The sequence below is a fragment of the Ailuropoda melanoleuca genome, chromosome 5 (genome assembly GCF_002007445.2).
Source record: "Ailuropoda melanoleuca isolate Jingjing chromosome 5, ASM200744v2, whole genome shotgun sequence".
NCBI classification, from domain to species: Eukaryota; Metazoa; Chordata; class Mammalia; order Carnivora; family Ursidae; genus Ailuropoda; species Ailuropoda melanoleuca.
The window spans coordinates 91520862-91538124 of NC_048222.1; the positions used below are offsets into that span (position 1 = coordinate 91520862).

At 33.8% G+C, this 17263-nt stretch overlaps 1 protein-coding gene across 3 annotated transcripts in view; it reads right to left on the reverse strand.

Annotated features, from left to right (window-relative positions):
* The window catches only part of TLL1 (tolloid like 1), a 202837-nt gene that overhangs the window by 99702 nt on the left and 85872 nt on the right, over nucleotides 1–17263 (reverse strand). For all 3 annotated transcript variants that reach the window (XM_002921315.4, XM_034661408.1, XM_019801867.2), the window contains 5 exons: nucleotides 15871–15978; nucleotides 13669–13749; nucleotides 12022–12174; nucleotides 11390–11507; nucleotides 2533–2711 (listed from right to left, as the gene is read on the reverse strand). In XM_002921315.4, the coding sequence (XP_002921361.1) occupies nucleotides 2533–2711; nucleotides 11390–11507; nucleotides 12022–12174; nucleotides 13669–13749; nucleotides 15871–15978 (639 nt within the window). The remainder of the gene's footprint in view (nucleotides 1–2532; nucleotides 2712–11389; nucleotides 11508–12021; nucleotides 12175–13668; nucleotides 13750–15870; nucleotides 15979–17263) is intronic.

The following is a 17263-nucleotide window of genomic DNA, read 5'->3' on the forward strand; positions in this document are numbered from 1 at the left end:
ATTGCAAAAATGCATCTGCCAGTGCTTCTGTCCCTGGAGAGAGTCCCAACATGTTTCTGCCTCTCTAGTGATCACTTTAAGATGAGTAATTGAGTCTGCTTCACATATGAACCAGGTGCTTTCCAAACTGCTGCTTTTGCACTGGGTCCTGGGATGACTGAGTCAGCATGCGAGCCCCTTCAGGGCAGGTTCTCTCTTCCCTACAGTTGTTCTTCTCCTGGATATAATCCCTGATGGTCTTATGTTTGAGGGGCTCATCTTTCTAGTACAGGACCCAAAGGTTGAGGTGTCAACCTCTTGCTTCTCTGGAGAAAGTGCTGTACTTTTGAGATCTCTTTTGATTATGGGTCATCATGCCTAGAATTGGAGTTCTGGGCAGCAGCTGTGTCTCTACCTCTCTTACCCATCTCGTCATAGCCCTTTTATCCTTTGTTGTGGAGGCACAGTGTTCATCTAGTTATCAGGACTTTTTCAGAGAAATTATTCTCTGTGTAGCAGTAGTTGTGTCCATGGGAGGAGGTGAGTTCAGGATATACCTACACTGCCATCTCGAACTACCCTCTCCTCTTCTCCTACTTTATCATTCTTGAAATGATCTCTTCCCCGGGACATCACATTCAGTGATTTTTCTTTTACCTCTTTACCAAAACTTCTTAGTCTTTTGGGGGATTTTCTGCAAAATGTTGCTTAAATATAGCTATTCCCCATTTTCTATCCACAGCTGTATTTTTATTCTCCCTTCAGTGTTTCCCTAGATAGTCAAATATACAATTAAATTTCTATTTCTAGATATAGCCTAAATTTTAGACTCACTTTTGCTTTGTGTAGTAAACATCTCCATTTAAATAATCCAAAGGCTTCTCAAAATCAAGGATATGCTAAATAAAATCATTATTTCTCTATCTTACTCTAAAAACCATGTTGCTTCCTTATTCTGATGGTGCCACCATCCATACTGTTGCCTAAAAATAAAACCTTGAAGATTTTCCCTCATATGTTAGTGTTCCTCTTAAAATATTTTTGAAAGGTTATTCCCTTTTATTCTTGAACTGCACTTCCTTGCTGAGGACTTAGTCATCTTTTATAAACTACTTATTTAATCTTCTTATAGGTTTCCTTAAGTTCATCCTCCCTACTTCCACTTCCCCATTCTCAGTTAATGATCCCAAAGCTGAAAGAATTATTTTTTCCTTTTTTTAAATCTGAATTTGTTCTGCTATCAATCTCCGATTATTCTCCAGTAGCTAAAAGATAAAAGCTAAGTTCCCTAGCTTTGTATAGAAGATTCCCTATGATTCAACCTCCTTTGGTAATTACCAACTAATCTCCCACTTGTAACTTACCATGCAACCATAATAAGCAAATAAAAATTATTCCATTTTCTGTAATAATAGCCATCATCATGATGTTTTTTCAGCTTAGAAATTCTATCTCTCTTCTCTGCCCTTTGAACACTTATACTTTACTTCTAAATTTCAGTTCCTTTGTGACATCTCCCTTGACTTGCCAAGGCATTTTGTCATACATTACTTGGACTTTGTGGTATTCTCACCATATGACTATTATCACTTTCTCACCCACTTGCAATCATTTATATATATGCACATACCCCACATTAAGCTTTGTATTTTTCATGACAGCATTTTCAACATCTAATAATGTCTCAATAAATAATTAGTGCCAAATATGTGATGAGCAAATACATAGATCAATACTTCTAATTACAAGAAATTCTAAGGAATTCAATGTTTGTAACTTAAAACTTGCCATGAATAAGGAAATAAGGATGCATTTTTACTTTCCTAATGCTTGAAATCCATATGACTTTATAAGGCAATTCCAAAAAACAGAATTTTTCTTTTGGTAACTGAAATGTAATGATCTTTATTAATTTATGAATTTAAATAAAAAAGCTTTAAAATAAAGTTATTATCACATATCAGCTATCAGAGAAAATTAAATTTTAATTATATATGATATTTCAACTACTGAAAAAATTTTTAAGAATTTATCTTTAGGGTAGTTTAAGGAGAACTCTCAAAGAAACTATTTAGACTGCCCTGGAAATGATTCATTTCCCTGAAATTTTCTCTAGAAATGTCCCTGGTATAATATAGATTTCTATGGTAGCAGCACGTTTCATGCCAAACCCTGGATCCTTTCTTAATCTCTACCACATAGATTATAGAGCTAAATATTAAAAATGCTTTAAAAATTAAATAATATTAATTTATGGTTCAGTAGCCTACACCCATTCTTGGAAAGCACAGAAGTTTACAAATAAAACAGCTAAACCTTAAGGAAAAAAAAAAGCAAGCCAAAAATGCATATAAAATCATCCAGTCTAAAGGAAAAAAAAATTTAAAATGTAACACCATCATGGGCATGTTTTTTATCCAGCAAAATGCTGATTCTACCATATCAAGAAAATCAGTTCACACTTTTTAAGAAAAAGTTCATTTACAAATAGAATAAACACTACTAAACGATATTCCATCAACCTTAAACCCAACATATTCTGAAACCTCTCACCTGGCTGGATGTTTTCTCTTATTATAGTGACATGGTTATCTCGATCTGGTCGTGTGTGTTCATGCCAAAAGCCTATCACATGGCCCAACTCATGAACAACAATTCCAAATTTATCACAGTTCTTGCCAATAGAGATTGCCTGAGGTCCATTTCCCCGCCGACCTACATAGGAGCAGCATCTGCAATAATGGAGAAAACAGAGATGGGGGTGGCAATGATGGATTAATTACAGGACAGTGAAACTTGTCAAGAATTATGATCAACTACAAAGTCCAACACTCTCAGAGGTAGAGCAGCCTTTCATCAATACATATGGCTAATTTCTAGTACTGGTAAATGTATAGACAACAAAAGTCTCCACATAATCACTGGAAGTGCTTTTTCACTAATTCTTACAACAGAAGATATGCCTTAAATCATTATTAGGAGTGTTCAGAAGATATCAGAAAATAAAATATGATGGTGATTAATGCGCTTTAAACATATAGTTAAACTCAAGATTTACCAACCCACAATTATTTCTAGTACAGTTTTTTAGTCTCACAATCCATCTACATTATTTAGGTAACTACTCTGTCACTATGGTTATCTGGCAATAATCCATTATTTCAGTTTGAATATAAAAACAGTTTATTTTCCTTCTTTAAGAAAAAAAGAATTAGGGGCGCCTGGACGGCTCAATCGGTTAAGCACCTGACTCTTGGTTCAGGCTCAGGTCACGATCTCAGGGTTGTGAGATGGAGCCCCATGTCAGGCTCCATGCTTAGTGCAGAATCTGCTTAAGATTTGCTCTGTCTCTCTCCCTCTCCCTCTTGCCCTCATCCCCCCTCTCTGTCTTTAAAAAACAAAATAACAAAATAAAGATGGTTAATCAAAAAAGGAGTTATTTTTCCTACTCATGGGAGAATTTATTTTGAAGAAGAAAACTTTTAAAAGAAGGAATCAATGGAGGAAAACTAGTTTCAAAAGGTAAATTTTCTAAGGTTAATAGCTAACTGGTGGAGAAAAAACAACAACTGGTAGAATTATGAGATTTGCAAATATAAATAAAATTATATCTAAAACTTTAATAATTGGGGTTTACATTAAAATAGGTTTATATGTAAGATCGCCACTTGAGACAGCAATAGAGGGCAGTAAATAATTGGTCTCGAATAGTTGGTAATCATGATGCACCAGACACCAAACACAGAAAATTGCCAAAAATTAATTGCTCAAATATTAAAAGGAATTTCACAAATTTTCAGTTTCCAGAGTAAGTATATTTGATAGTCCTTTTGATTGTTCACAAATACAAATATTTGTCATTCCAATTATTTCTGTAGGCTTTAAATCCCTTAAGCATCCTAACTTACACCATATACTTATTTATGAATCTATTATAACGGTTAATGAAGCTTAATAAATCAATAATAGAAAAAAAGAGGTAACTGGTAAGGAAAAAATCAGGAAATTTTGTTTTTGCCCCATTTTTAATACTATGCTTCAATTTATACACATATATTTATTACATACCCAAATAGTAAAGTATTAGATGTAGAAAAACAAAAAATTTGCAAATTTTGGAAAGATTTAAACTGAATCATTTGCTACCATAGAGCAACAGTAGTTAAACTAAAATATCTGATGATTATATAGCAACTAAATTACACACACTGAGTCATTCTTGCTGGTTATATTCAAAGAAGAAAATACTTCGCAAATCAAAATCTGGGAGATAGTCAAGCAATGCGGTCGACTTATTTAATCTAAAACACCTTTTTTAAGCATAATTTCACCCATAGCAATTTCCAATAAATAAGATGGATTCCATAACAGAAAACAAAAATATATTTTCCACTGACTTTTATAATGATCCTGTGAAAGAAGAAAAATGTGGTGGTTTGATTCCTATGGTTCTAGGGAAAGAATAATTCTGGATGCTTAGATGAATAAATAACTAAATATATACACATATAATTAGGTATGGAATGACAGGGTAATATGTGAGGTTTACGAAAATGTGGTTTAAGCATGTCTAGGTATTATCTTAGTTTCAAATATCACTCAGGTTGATGCCATTTTCTTGTGTATAGCTTTTGATTTTTTTTATTTCTAATTGTGTGCTGCTTTTAAATCTTGACCACTATAAGATCTGTTCTCTCAAGAAAAACTTTCGCCATCTATAGGAAGCCACACCTCTCCCTAAGCCATAGAAAGTAATCAGGTAATCTAAAACCTACTATTCCTTACTTCTGCCTCAGATGGGAGGACCAAAGCACCTTTGGATTTTGCCTATTAAATAATCTATCATGACATCCACGAAGATGTCCTCCCCACAGCAGTCTTTTCTTGACACTGAGATAATTTAAAAATTTAAAGTCATATTATGACTCTTCTCTACCCAATATTCTCCAATGGTTCCATGGCAAATTGTGTTAATGTTCAAAAATATTCATTACCCCTCACTGGAAGATACTCATACTTCCTTACTCCACTGATGCTGAGTTTGGTCATGTGACTTGCTCTGGATAATGTCATGTGAGCATGAACTGTTTGTGTAATTTCTGGGGAGAATCTTTAATAGTCAATATGTTTGGCAATATTGTCTCTGTTTCATCTGCCACAGCTGCAATATTCTAAAGAGAATTCCTCCATCAGACTGAATACTTAAGTGATAACTCTGGAGAGAGACACAGCCAACCAGTGATAGACAGGCAGTATAAACAAGGAATAAATTGTTTGTTACTTGAAGCCACTAGGATTGAAGGGTCATGTATTAAGTGACATAAATCATGTCAGCAGACTAATACAAGCTTTCTCTTTTACTCAGAGAAAAATCTAAAGTACTTACAAATAACTGTAAGATCCCACATGATCTTCACACGCAAATGTCTTACCATCCAGTCCCATTTCTTACCACTGTCCCTGCAACTCATTCCTCCTGAGCCATGCAGTGTCCTGGCTGTGCCTTCAGCATACAGACATGTTCTTTCCTTAAAGCATTTTCCTGGCTATTTCTTCTGCCGGGACCTCTGTTCTCCCACATAGCCATATGGCTCATTTCATCTTCTTTTTCAAGTTCTTGTGCAAATGCTTTTCTATCCCATTTACATTGCTTTCCTCTTTGTCCTAGAACTTATAGTCTATTAATACATTTTTATATTTCATGGATTTTCATGTTTTTTTCTGACTCTCCATCCTAGAATGTCAGCTATTTGTGGGCAGACAACTTACATGCTTTGTATACTGATATCTCTAGCCCCTAAAATATAGTCAGGCACATAGTACAGCTCAGAAGATACAGAGAACAGTTTGGGGTGGGAGGTGGGAGGGTGGGTCAAATGGGTGAAGGGGGTCAAAAGGTACAAACTTCCAGTTATAAGATAAATAAGTCCTGGAGATGTAATGTACAGCATGGTGACTAAAGTTAATAATACTAATCATATACTTGAAAGTTGCTAAGAGAGCAGATCTAAAAGTTCTCATCGCAAGAAGATAAAAGTGTTGCAACTATGTGAGGTGATGTCTGTTAACTAAATTTATTGTGGGAATCATCTCACAAAGTATGCATATATCAACTCATCACGGTATACACCTTAAATGAATACAGTGTTCTATGTCATTTATATTGTAATAAAACTGGAAAAAGATCATTTTTGAAATAAATTAATTAATAAATATTTGTTGAAAGAACAGATTTCCTAAGTGTAGGAGAGAGCTAAGACTCTGGTGGTTAGCGGGGAGCATCCAAAGCACTGGTAAAGATGCTTGTGACCAGGGGTTAAAAATTCTCTTCCTGGGATACCTCCCTTCACCACACTTTTCCATTGGTGTAGTTCTATAAATTATCTAATAATACAACAAGTCATTTTTTTCTGCTTAAATTAACCAGCCTCTATTGTTTGTAAGCAAGAATCCTAGCTATCACACCTTCTCTGCCTAACTATAACCTCCAACAGAGAAAAACACCTAGCAATCAATTTTATAGTCCCCAAAATTAGTACCGTAAGAAGTGGCACAAAATGAAAATCCAATAGGTTAAGATGAATAAGTAATTGTTACCATAATCTGAATAAATAAACTGACCAAAGTTAAATACAATTTAAAACACAAAATCTAGAAAATAGCTAAATAAGTTAACCCTAAGCTTATTTGTTTGGTTAGTTGTTAAAGGAATCATTAAAAATTAGCAGATAGGAAAAAAGTGAGATCGTTCAAGAAACTATATAGTAGAGGAGAGAGGATATTCATGGATTAAAGACCTAAATGTGAGACCTGAAACCATAAAATTCCTAGAGGAGAACATAGGCAATCAACTCTTTGACACTGGCTATAACAACTTTCTTCTAGACAGGTCTCCTGAGGCAAAGGAAACAAAAGCAAAAATGAACTATTGGGACTACAACAAAATATAAAGGTTTTGCACAGTGAAGAAAACAGTCAACAAAACTAAAAGGCAACCTACTTAATGGGAGAAGATATTTGCAAATGACATATCTGATAAAGGGCTACTATCCAAAATATGTAAGAACGTATAAAACTCAACACCAAAAAACCAAATAATCCAATTAAAAAATGGGCAGAAGACATGAACGGACATTTATCCAAAGATGATATTCAGATAGCCAACAGACACATGAACAGATTTTATCATCACTCATCATCAGAAAATTGCAAATCAAAACCACAATGAGATATCACCTCACACCTGTCAGAATAGCTAAAATCAACAACACAAGAAATAAGAAGTACTGGAGAGGATGTGGAGAAAAAGTAATCCTCATGCACTGTTGGTGGGAATGCAAACTGGTGCAGCCACTCTGGAGAACAGTATGGAGGTACCTCAAGAAGTTAAAAATAAAACTACCCTCCATTGTAGCAACTGAACTACTTATTTACCCAAGAATACAATTCACTAATTCAAAGGGATGCATGCGCCTCTGTGTTTACAGCAGCATTATTTACAATACAATAGCCAAGATATGGAAGCAGCCAAGTGTCCCTCAACCCATGAATGGATAAACAAGAAGTGGTAGATATATACACAATGGAATACTATTCAGCCATAAAAAAGAATGAAATCTTGCTATTTGCAATGACATGGATGAAACTAGTGAGTATTATGCTAAGTGAAATAAGTCAATCAGAGAAAGACAAATGCTATATGATTTCATTCACATGTGGAATTTAAGAAGCAAAATAAATGAGCAAAGAGATAAAAAGAGAGAAAGAGAGATAAACCAAGAAACAGACTCTTAACCTATAGTGAACAAACTGATGGAGACCAGAGGGAAAGAGGGTAGGGATTGGGCTAAGTAGGTGATAGGGACTAAGGAGGCCACTTGTGATGAGCACCAGGTGATGTATGGAATTGTTTAATCACTACATTGTACACCTGAAACTAATGTTAACACTGTAAAAAAATAAAGTTATACTTTAAAAAAAAAGAGGATATTCAGCAATATAAAGTTGCATAATAGACAAAAGTAATAAATTCAGCTATATAAATTTCTGACTTACAAAGAAATCAAACAAGTTTTTATAAAGTGATCTCACATTTTGCTGATAATAATCATCTTATAAAATGCCACTGGTAACAATAAATATTCATTGAAAAAATATCTATAGTTAACTTCAAACGTTCTGCCAACATAGGGAGAGTTGAAGCATATGTCCCATTGAAGAGGGATCAAAGATATCATATGCCAAAAAGTTCTGACCTTTACCTTTTGCTTTTTAAAACTTTATCATTTTCCCATCTACCAAAGACTTGATATGGAATAAGGCACCCAATAAGTATGTATTGAATAAACCTATTGTAGCAGAATAAGGTGGGAAATACAATGTTCTAAATGGTACAAGTGGATCCATATTTAATAATTCTCCTATAAATATGGAAGACATTTTAGCTTTTATTTTAAAAACTACAATAGCTGCAAGTTGCCTAACTTAATGGGTAAGCTAAAAATCAAAATAATAAAAGTGAGGGGAGCCTGGGTGGCTTGGTTGGTTAAGCATCCAACTCTTGATTTCAGCTCAGGTCATGATCCCAGCATCGTGAGATGGAGCCCCACATCGGGCTCCACACACAGTGTGGAGTGCGCTTGGGATGCTCTCTCCCTCTCTTTCTGTCCCTCTTCCTGCTTGTGCTCTCTCTCCATATCGAAATAAATAAATAAATAAATAAATAAATAAATAAATAAATAAATAAAATCTCTCCCCACCCGCCAAAAAAAAGGGTAAAAGTGATATGAAGTGGTAAGGTGTGTTTGTCTACCATCTTAAAGCCAGAAGTAGAACTGGTAAATGTTGTCATCAATATCAATGGCACTGCCTTACAGGCTCTCCATATTCAATGAAGATTTACACTAGATATTATTAAATGCAATACCCTCTATGCAACATCTCTAAGGGACATAATATCAAAGTCCAATAAATGTGTTACATGTTTGACTTGACATCAATATTGCAGTGGCCCTCAGTATTTTGTGCAAGACCAACTGCCAAAGTCCTTAATAATTTCAATTAATTTTTATGAGAAATAAATGCAGAATTATCATAGAAAAAATCCCCATAATTATAAAATAACTATTTCATGAAATTATGGCCAACAGTAATTCCAAATGAAATTTAGAAGTCACAAAATGGTTAGAATGATTACCAAGCCAATCATCAATTCCTATAAAATATATCATCCTTCTATCATTAAAAATACAACATAAGAAAATTGAGTACAAATCACCAAATGCAACATTAGTACTATAACAGTCACAATCATATGTATATATAAATACTCAAAAGTTTGATTTCAGGAGTGCAGTTACAGATTTAAAGATTTGAGGGCAATTCACAACTTCAGTTCCTGTTTCTCTAAAATCATTAAAGCCACTATTAATGTACATGCCTTTCAATACCTCTTTAAATTCTTACGTTTTCTTTTAGAATTACATACAATATGCTTTAGCTGATGTGCAAATTGTTAATATTTTCTTGATCACTTATCTATAAAGCAGTGCACTGCATGTCATGAGGGATAAAGAGATAAGCAACCGATCTGAATACATTATGTATTTAGAGCTATATCCATTCCTATTAGATAACCAAAAGGAAGGAAGGAGAGTCTAGATTTGGCCCTTTATATATTAAATAGATATCAAGAACTAGGAGGCATTTCAAATGTAACCAAAACTTGTCAAGCTAAAATTTAGTAATTTGGAAGAAAACATTACTTTAATAAGTCAAAATTAAAAAATTATGGCATTATCCAAAGCTATATAGAAAGGTAATAATGTATAATTTTTCTTGTGTCACTCAGATAGGGTCAAAATTAAAATCCATTACTTTTTAAGTGAGGTTAAATGTTCTAGGACTATGTGGTAGAACAAAGCCAGATGACACAAACCTCCCCCAATACCTAGTGACATATACATTTTCTCCCAAAAAATATATATGTGATTGAGGCAAGAACTCTTTCCTCCAAAGGAATGAAGCATTTATTTTTACTTCCTTTTATGAACTATACTACAGGGTATTCAAATAGTTTGAGCTGATGAGAGAAAATTCCTCTTTGTAGAGGAGTCCGGCTAATAAATGTAGAAGGACTGAAAGGAAAGAACAACATTAGAAAATCCCCACTATTTTGCAATGATGGGAACTTTTACAACGGAGGCACTGGGCCATCACCACCGGAATCCACAGATTGACAGCAGGGTCACTGAAATGCTAGATCCAGCCCACGTGCCGCCTGAGGGGATGCGACGTCAAGGAGACAGCAAACGCTATCAAGTATTCTTCCTGAACAAGCAAAAGTTCAATCTGAATTTAATCAAATATTTAAATGTAAGTTCTGACTAACTGAAGATAGAGGGGAGAGATGTTTGAGACCTTTCACAGTAGAAAGTCTTTAAGTATACAGTGTTGCTTGAAGAACTGCTATGACTGTAACTTGGCTAGATTATGGGATGTGGTGGCAGAAGAAGCTTCACATGGAAGTTGTGGTAAGTTCATGGCATTCTTTAAATGTTGTATCAAGGAATTTGGATTTCATTCTCAGGCTAACATTTCCCAAAATGTGTTCCAGGATACTGATGTATGTTCTTCACATACACATGCCATACATGGCATAGATGTTCTGTTTTTTAAATAAGTTTTTAAATAAGTTAAAAAAAACCACTGTATTCTATATTCTCTTTGATGGGCTGAATATTCACAATGTTCATTAGCACGTTGCTGCAGAAATATCTACTGAAATTTAACACAGCATTTCACAACTTATGGAACGGTTGTTTTGGAGAGTGTTTGTTATCACCCCACAAGAAGCCAATCTAGAAAGTGGCACTCTACAAGGGAGCACTAAAGAATCTCAAAAAGGGTGGTGTCTTGCTCTGACCGGTATTCTCTGAAGATAATCTAGTGGCAGTAAATTGATGTGGGAAGACAGTCAAGCATTTGGAATAGGTCAGGTGTGACATGACAAAGACATGAATGGACTGAGGCACTGACATGGGATGGAGGTAGAAATCAAAAAATACAATGAATATCAATGGAATATTACTGCATAGGTTTTAGAGGGAGCACAAGAGAATCACCAGATGACATTATTGAAGTTTCTCATTCAGATGAGTGGGACGGTGGCAAAACCATTGCTATAGTTGCAACATGAGGCAAAGTAATTGACGTGGTAGAGAAATATGCTTGGGGTAGATGTACAAAGGTCTACGATCAAAGATTATATTTAAAATAGATTTTCTTATGTAAAATTCAAACTTTCTCATGAGAAAATGCTAACTAAGCAAATATTAAGAAATGAGTCCTACCTCAGGATTTTCTTTTTCCTCTTTTACACTTGCTTAAGCCATGCCCTGGTTCTACTTACCCACAAGGTCTATACGTGAATACAATGTAACTCTCTTCATCACTTCTTTCAATAAAAGTCACACATGTGTGTTTTTCCCAGTGCCTCATGGCCTGCTTGAACATGGCTCGCTGACTGCCTGGAAAAATGGCAGGATGTTAATAAAGTAAAGTGTGTGCCTTGGGGAGCAGTGCTACATGCTGGCTCCTCTGTCCTGAGTCTAGCTGGGCAATTCAGACTCCATCACTCTCATCAACCAACAAATACTAGCCTAGAGCACCACAAGTGATCACTCTTAAGAATGGACACTCGCCTTATAATCAGAAGGTTCAAGCTCACTATCTCTACAAATATGTGTGTACAAGGCTCTATCAACGGGACAGACACTCTTCCTGACAGTTTAAGAGAAATCAGCTTCCTGACTTGGTGGGCACATTTGAAACTCAGTTTAAAAACAGTACTTTAGACTCTTAGAGCTCTAGACTAAAGATATTTTTCAATTTCAAAGACATTCTAAACCAACAACTGAGGTGAGTGAAGTATTCCTCACGTTTGATTTAATACTATATTCTATATATTAGTACTCTGGAAAAATACACACTTGATCTGTATAATATTTCTTTATAAAAATAAACACTCTGGGAATATCTTACCAGTGAAGTTGCCTCCTATAACATAAGGAATAACACCTCCAGGCCATATTCTTTCGGTTCTTGATGTAGCAGCTCTGGGAACTCGATTTTTCTCATCTTGCCCTGAGAATTTTAGAGGTACTTTTCCTTTAACTGTGCTGTTTTGCTCCAAGCCTGCAGTGACATTTAAAACATTCTGTGAAACAGAAGTCCTTGGTCAGGGAATCATTTCCTCTTAAAAGACTAAAGTTAAAATGTCTTATTTACATATTTGTGTAAATATGCCTGAAGCCAAAATGCACTAAAGAAAAACTTCATTTATATCACATACTTGAAAAAGTATTAAAATATTTAAGTACTTGGTGTCAAAATACTATTTCTTAAATGCTCTATGAGCAAATTTTAATCAATTCCCATACAACAGCCTACAGCAGATAGACGTCAGGCAGGCTGGTACGCCACAAAAAATTGTTTTATGTATTTTAATTTACTACATCACTGCCAATTCCCCACCAGATGATAAATAGACATTGTTTAAAAAGTCACAATATATTCAAAACTCTTCTTAACTCTTGCTAAATCCTTCATTCTTTTAAATCAGGACTGATATTCCATAGTACAGCCTAAAATTATGAAAATTACAGAGAGGATAAGTGAAATAATGTTAAAGCAGATATGGTCTCAGCCCCCTGGGACACTGGTGTATCTCTGTTCAAATTTCCTCTGTATTCACATCCAGGTGATTTAGCACAATTTAGAGATCAGTAAATAACATCAACAGGCCAACATAAAATGCAGCCTCTTCCTGGAGCAGCTTTCAAGTCTGCAGTCATTAATTTTCTTGGTGGCCTTTCAAAATATTTTTGTAACTGTTTTTGTTTTTCCTAAATTTGCATTATTATTCAATCTTATTCATCTATCACTATGATCCAAATATCGCACTAACAGAATATACTTCAGACACAACCAACATTGAATGCATGCCCCTTATTCCCATGTCCCTAAAGGTCTATTTTTTTTTTTTTAATATCCTGAAGCAAAGCTTCTTTGCTTAGGAAAATTATTCCTTGAAAGTGTGTACTGTCAATTATTTAATTAGTAATTCATCAATTTAAAAAATGTTAGGACAGACTTTGAACAGAAAACTTTTTTAAAAGTCTACAATCTATAAACAGTGTTTAACAAATTCAATACTGTAAGTATTAACTAATTTTGAAACCGGAAGGCTGTTTTTCTATGTATATTTCTGGAAGGGTCAAAACATTTTCAATTAATTTTTTAATCTAACCAATCAGTTTGTCAAGTTACTTTAAGTGGGTTTTATTTCAAAACGGTCATGACTTTTTTTATTAAAATTGATGTAGTTCCATGCTTGATAAAAACACCTTAGTGTGATATACACTGCACCGGAAATAAATATCAACAGTAAAATGACCCCCTAATGCACTTTATAATAATGAGAACCTGAAAATAAGTTAAAGAAACATTTCAATTGTCCCAAATTAAGTTCTAAAAAATTTACATTAAACATCAGCTAACAAAAATGAATAAAGGACTGTTTCTCAGCATATACCCTTTACATACTTCCCATATTAATGGAAAACTGAACTGCTATTAGTATAATATTTACTGTACATCAAGCGTCTGCAACTTTAAACATTGATATACCAGAGCCAATTCTTCTTATCCTGTCTATAAGCTGGTAGAGGGCTCCTCGTTTCTTTGACATAACATGGTCTCCAAATCCACCTTAGGAATAAAAGAAAATAGTTAAGTTAAACTCATTGCATTTTAAAGCTCTTCTAAATAAACCATACCAATAGGCTACATTGATTTCTCTTTGGACATCTTTTTTTACGCAGTCTTAGAATGTTAGAGTCATGAAGATCCATAAATCTTAGAAGAGCGTAAACATTTTACAAACACAGTTTTGGTAACTAAAAACAAGTGGGTGGGGTGATCCACAGAGCAATCTAAATGACTTTATTTGGACATCATGGCAACTGAGTCATCTATTGATAATTTGAAACATTTTCCTTCACTGTGACCTTGACATTGCATAGTGTTATATAGGATGACAGCAAGTTGCTCTGCCCTGTTGATTGCATTCCAGCTATTTCTCCAATGTAAACTGAATATTTGCAGAAGCCAAATCAGCAATGGAAATAAAAACATTAGAAGAGCAAATGTATAGTGCAAGTCTTGCTCCAAAGCTGTGATCAATTTTGAAATATTTTTAAAAGTCTATCATATTTTATAATATATTCAAAGATAATTTGAAAATGAGTTTTGATAATTTATAAAAACCAATGACACATAATTACAAAGACATCACAAAATCCAAAAGGATGTTCTGCAGCAAAATACATTGTTAGCTATGTAATTGGCAAAATTTATAAAAATCAATGTAAAGAATTTTATAGCTCAAAACGTAGAAGAGGAGGTCAGGATAAGGAAATACGACCTTTTTCAGTTTTACCAACTGGAAAAAGAATAGAAAAGGCAGATTTCCTGTCAGAAGTCAGAAACCAGATCATGGGAGGAAAATCCAAGTCCTCTGATTCTCATTCCAGGCCTTTAATAAAATGTTCTCCTAATTTTATCTCCCATTTTCCCTTCTTTTTGAATTTTCAATCAACAAATAACAAAAAGGCATCACTAGCAAACAACCAATATAACCACTAATGATATCTGAACAAGTGTAGATGCATTCATACCACGAGACTATGGTTCATGAGTCCCTTTGGGCAAAGAAAATGAAAGGGCCAGAAATCCATAAAGACAACAGACTGTGCTTGCACCTTGATCTATTTCTTTCCAATATCTTTTTTCCCCCTTTGAAATTAATACCAAAACTTATTTACCTAGATTAAAGTTAATAAAAACCCCAAATAATCACAAAAACCATTACCATATAAGCCTCCTAGAGCAAAAGATCAATTAAGTCCTTATAAGGCAAGTAAGTTAGAGTGCTTGTTCACTGACTAATAACGCACTTGATTATTTGCATTACATGGTCACATTTTTGCTGTGCTACTTGAGAAAAATTTTTGAAATTTTTTCACTGAACATTTTAGAAAGATGAGATAATATTTAAATGTATTCATTCCTAAGTAGTTATAAGAAACATTTTTAAAGAATGGCACTTATATGTTTGAAATGACAATTATGTAACAATTACACTTCATATTATATAGGCCCAGAGCACATATAAATAGATTTAGAAGAAGGTAATTATGAGAAAAATGAAATGTCTTAGCTAATATTAAGGTAATTATAAGGAGAAGAGAGAGTAATTATAGGATTTTCAAAAAGCAATGTTTCAAGACCAAGAAAGGGAAAAATGCCTTTAAGATTTAGCAATTTTTAAAAATTTTTATAGAAATTGAAATTACAAAAAATTCTGTGTAGGTAGTTCATTAACACAGAAAAAAAGGAAATTGATAAAATAAGTGGTTATTTCTCACATGTTCTAAAAACAAACGGAAAATGTACAAACTAAGTAAATGCTTATGGGAAAAGCTATACAGTTTGAAATAAGAAATACAATTAATTTGATCTCCTCACTTGTAAGTCACAATAATATTAGTGGCTATTCCTTGCAGGATTATTATGCACATTCAGAGTTACTGTCTGCAAAGCACTTAAACCAGGCCTGGTACATGGTAAATGTTACAAAATGTTTGTCAAAGAAATTAATTAATAAAATTAAAACTATGAACAAAATCTAAATTTCCAAATAGGTTCATTTATGTTTAGGAAATCGAAGTTGATCAGCAGGGCATTAAAAGTGACCCAAAGAATACTTAAAGCATTTCAAGAGTATCTTTTCTCCAAATGAACCAAATTCAATCAAATAATCAACCATACCTGTGGTATGTCCAAGTCCAAAGGGGTTCTGTGTAAGGTCAATTGTCCTATTAATTTGAAAGATACTTAAATCTTCATCATCTAAGGCAATATCACCCCAAAACACAGCTAAAAAAGAAAAGTTCAATTAAAATGTAAAATATTTAAGAGCAAAGTCAATGCAAACAAAGCTAATTAGAAAAATATTGCTAAAAATATGGAAATGCGGTCCACATAGATATTTCAAAAAGTAACTATAACTGAATATAATATTGGACCTGTTATACCATAATATGAACCCCTTGTAAAAGGGTATGACCTACATTTTCTTACTTTTGATGTTTGATGGGAGGGGTTAAGTCATGTGTTTGAATGAACCGGTCACTGATTTATGGGGGAATCTAAAGAAAGTGAATTCAGCAATCATTTCTAATTTGCAAGTAAATGAAAATCTGATAAGTGTGCTTGAATTTACAGTAGATGCTGGTGACCAGCAGCAGGTAGAAGGAGAAGTAGCAGCAAATATTGACCATTACAGCAGCTTATTCATCTCATTTTTATACAATTATACGCACTTTCTCTAAAGATGACATTGCCTCTGAGTTTCTATAAAATGTATAAATAAATACCAAAAATACTATTTAAGTCAACATTTATTTAGTCAATGACTAGGTGGTAACCTTTGATCTTTAATGATAAGTAAAACACTGTCCATATTTTCAGGAGCTTCAAAATCATTGCCCCAAAACCTGAAAACACACTGACTCTGTCTTTTATATCCAGTCTTTTATGCTACCTAATAAAACAAAGCTCTGTGAACAATTGTGGGAAAAAATGAGATAATTTCTCTAAAACCAGTATGTGAATTTCCCTTTTAAGGTTAGAAATATACATTAACCTAATAAAAAAATTACCTTCCTTTTTATTTGAGTCCAAAACTAGACTAATCAATCTCTCAGTGCTGTCAGATGTCAAAATATAGTAACTTTAAGAAACACAGCAAATTTAAGAGAGAGAATAAGTTAATCATGAGATTGTAAAACACTGACAAATGCCTTGGAAATTCTGGGATATCCGTTTCATGATACAAGTTTACAAATTTTCTTTTTCAAAATTTTCTTCAAATTCTTCTTTTGCAAAACCAGAAGAGGAAGAAAATACATTAAAATTTAAGGAAATGATGAAATCCATGCTTTTCAAATCACTGTCTTTTAGTAGATCTAAACCTTGCTATTTAGGAATTTTAGCTATAAAAAATAGTTAATAAAATTAATTTATGAAATTTAGAATACAATCCTGAAAGCTTTACTTCAGGCTTTGGTCAAAAGTTTATTACGTAAAATTATTTACCCAGTTTAGTTTGCTCACACAAAATGATATGAGATAGGAAGGGGTTAGATTTATGTGTAAATCT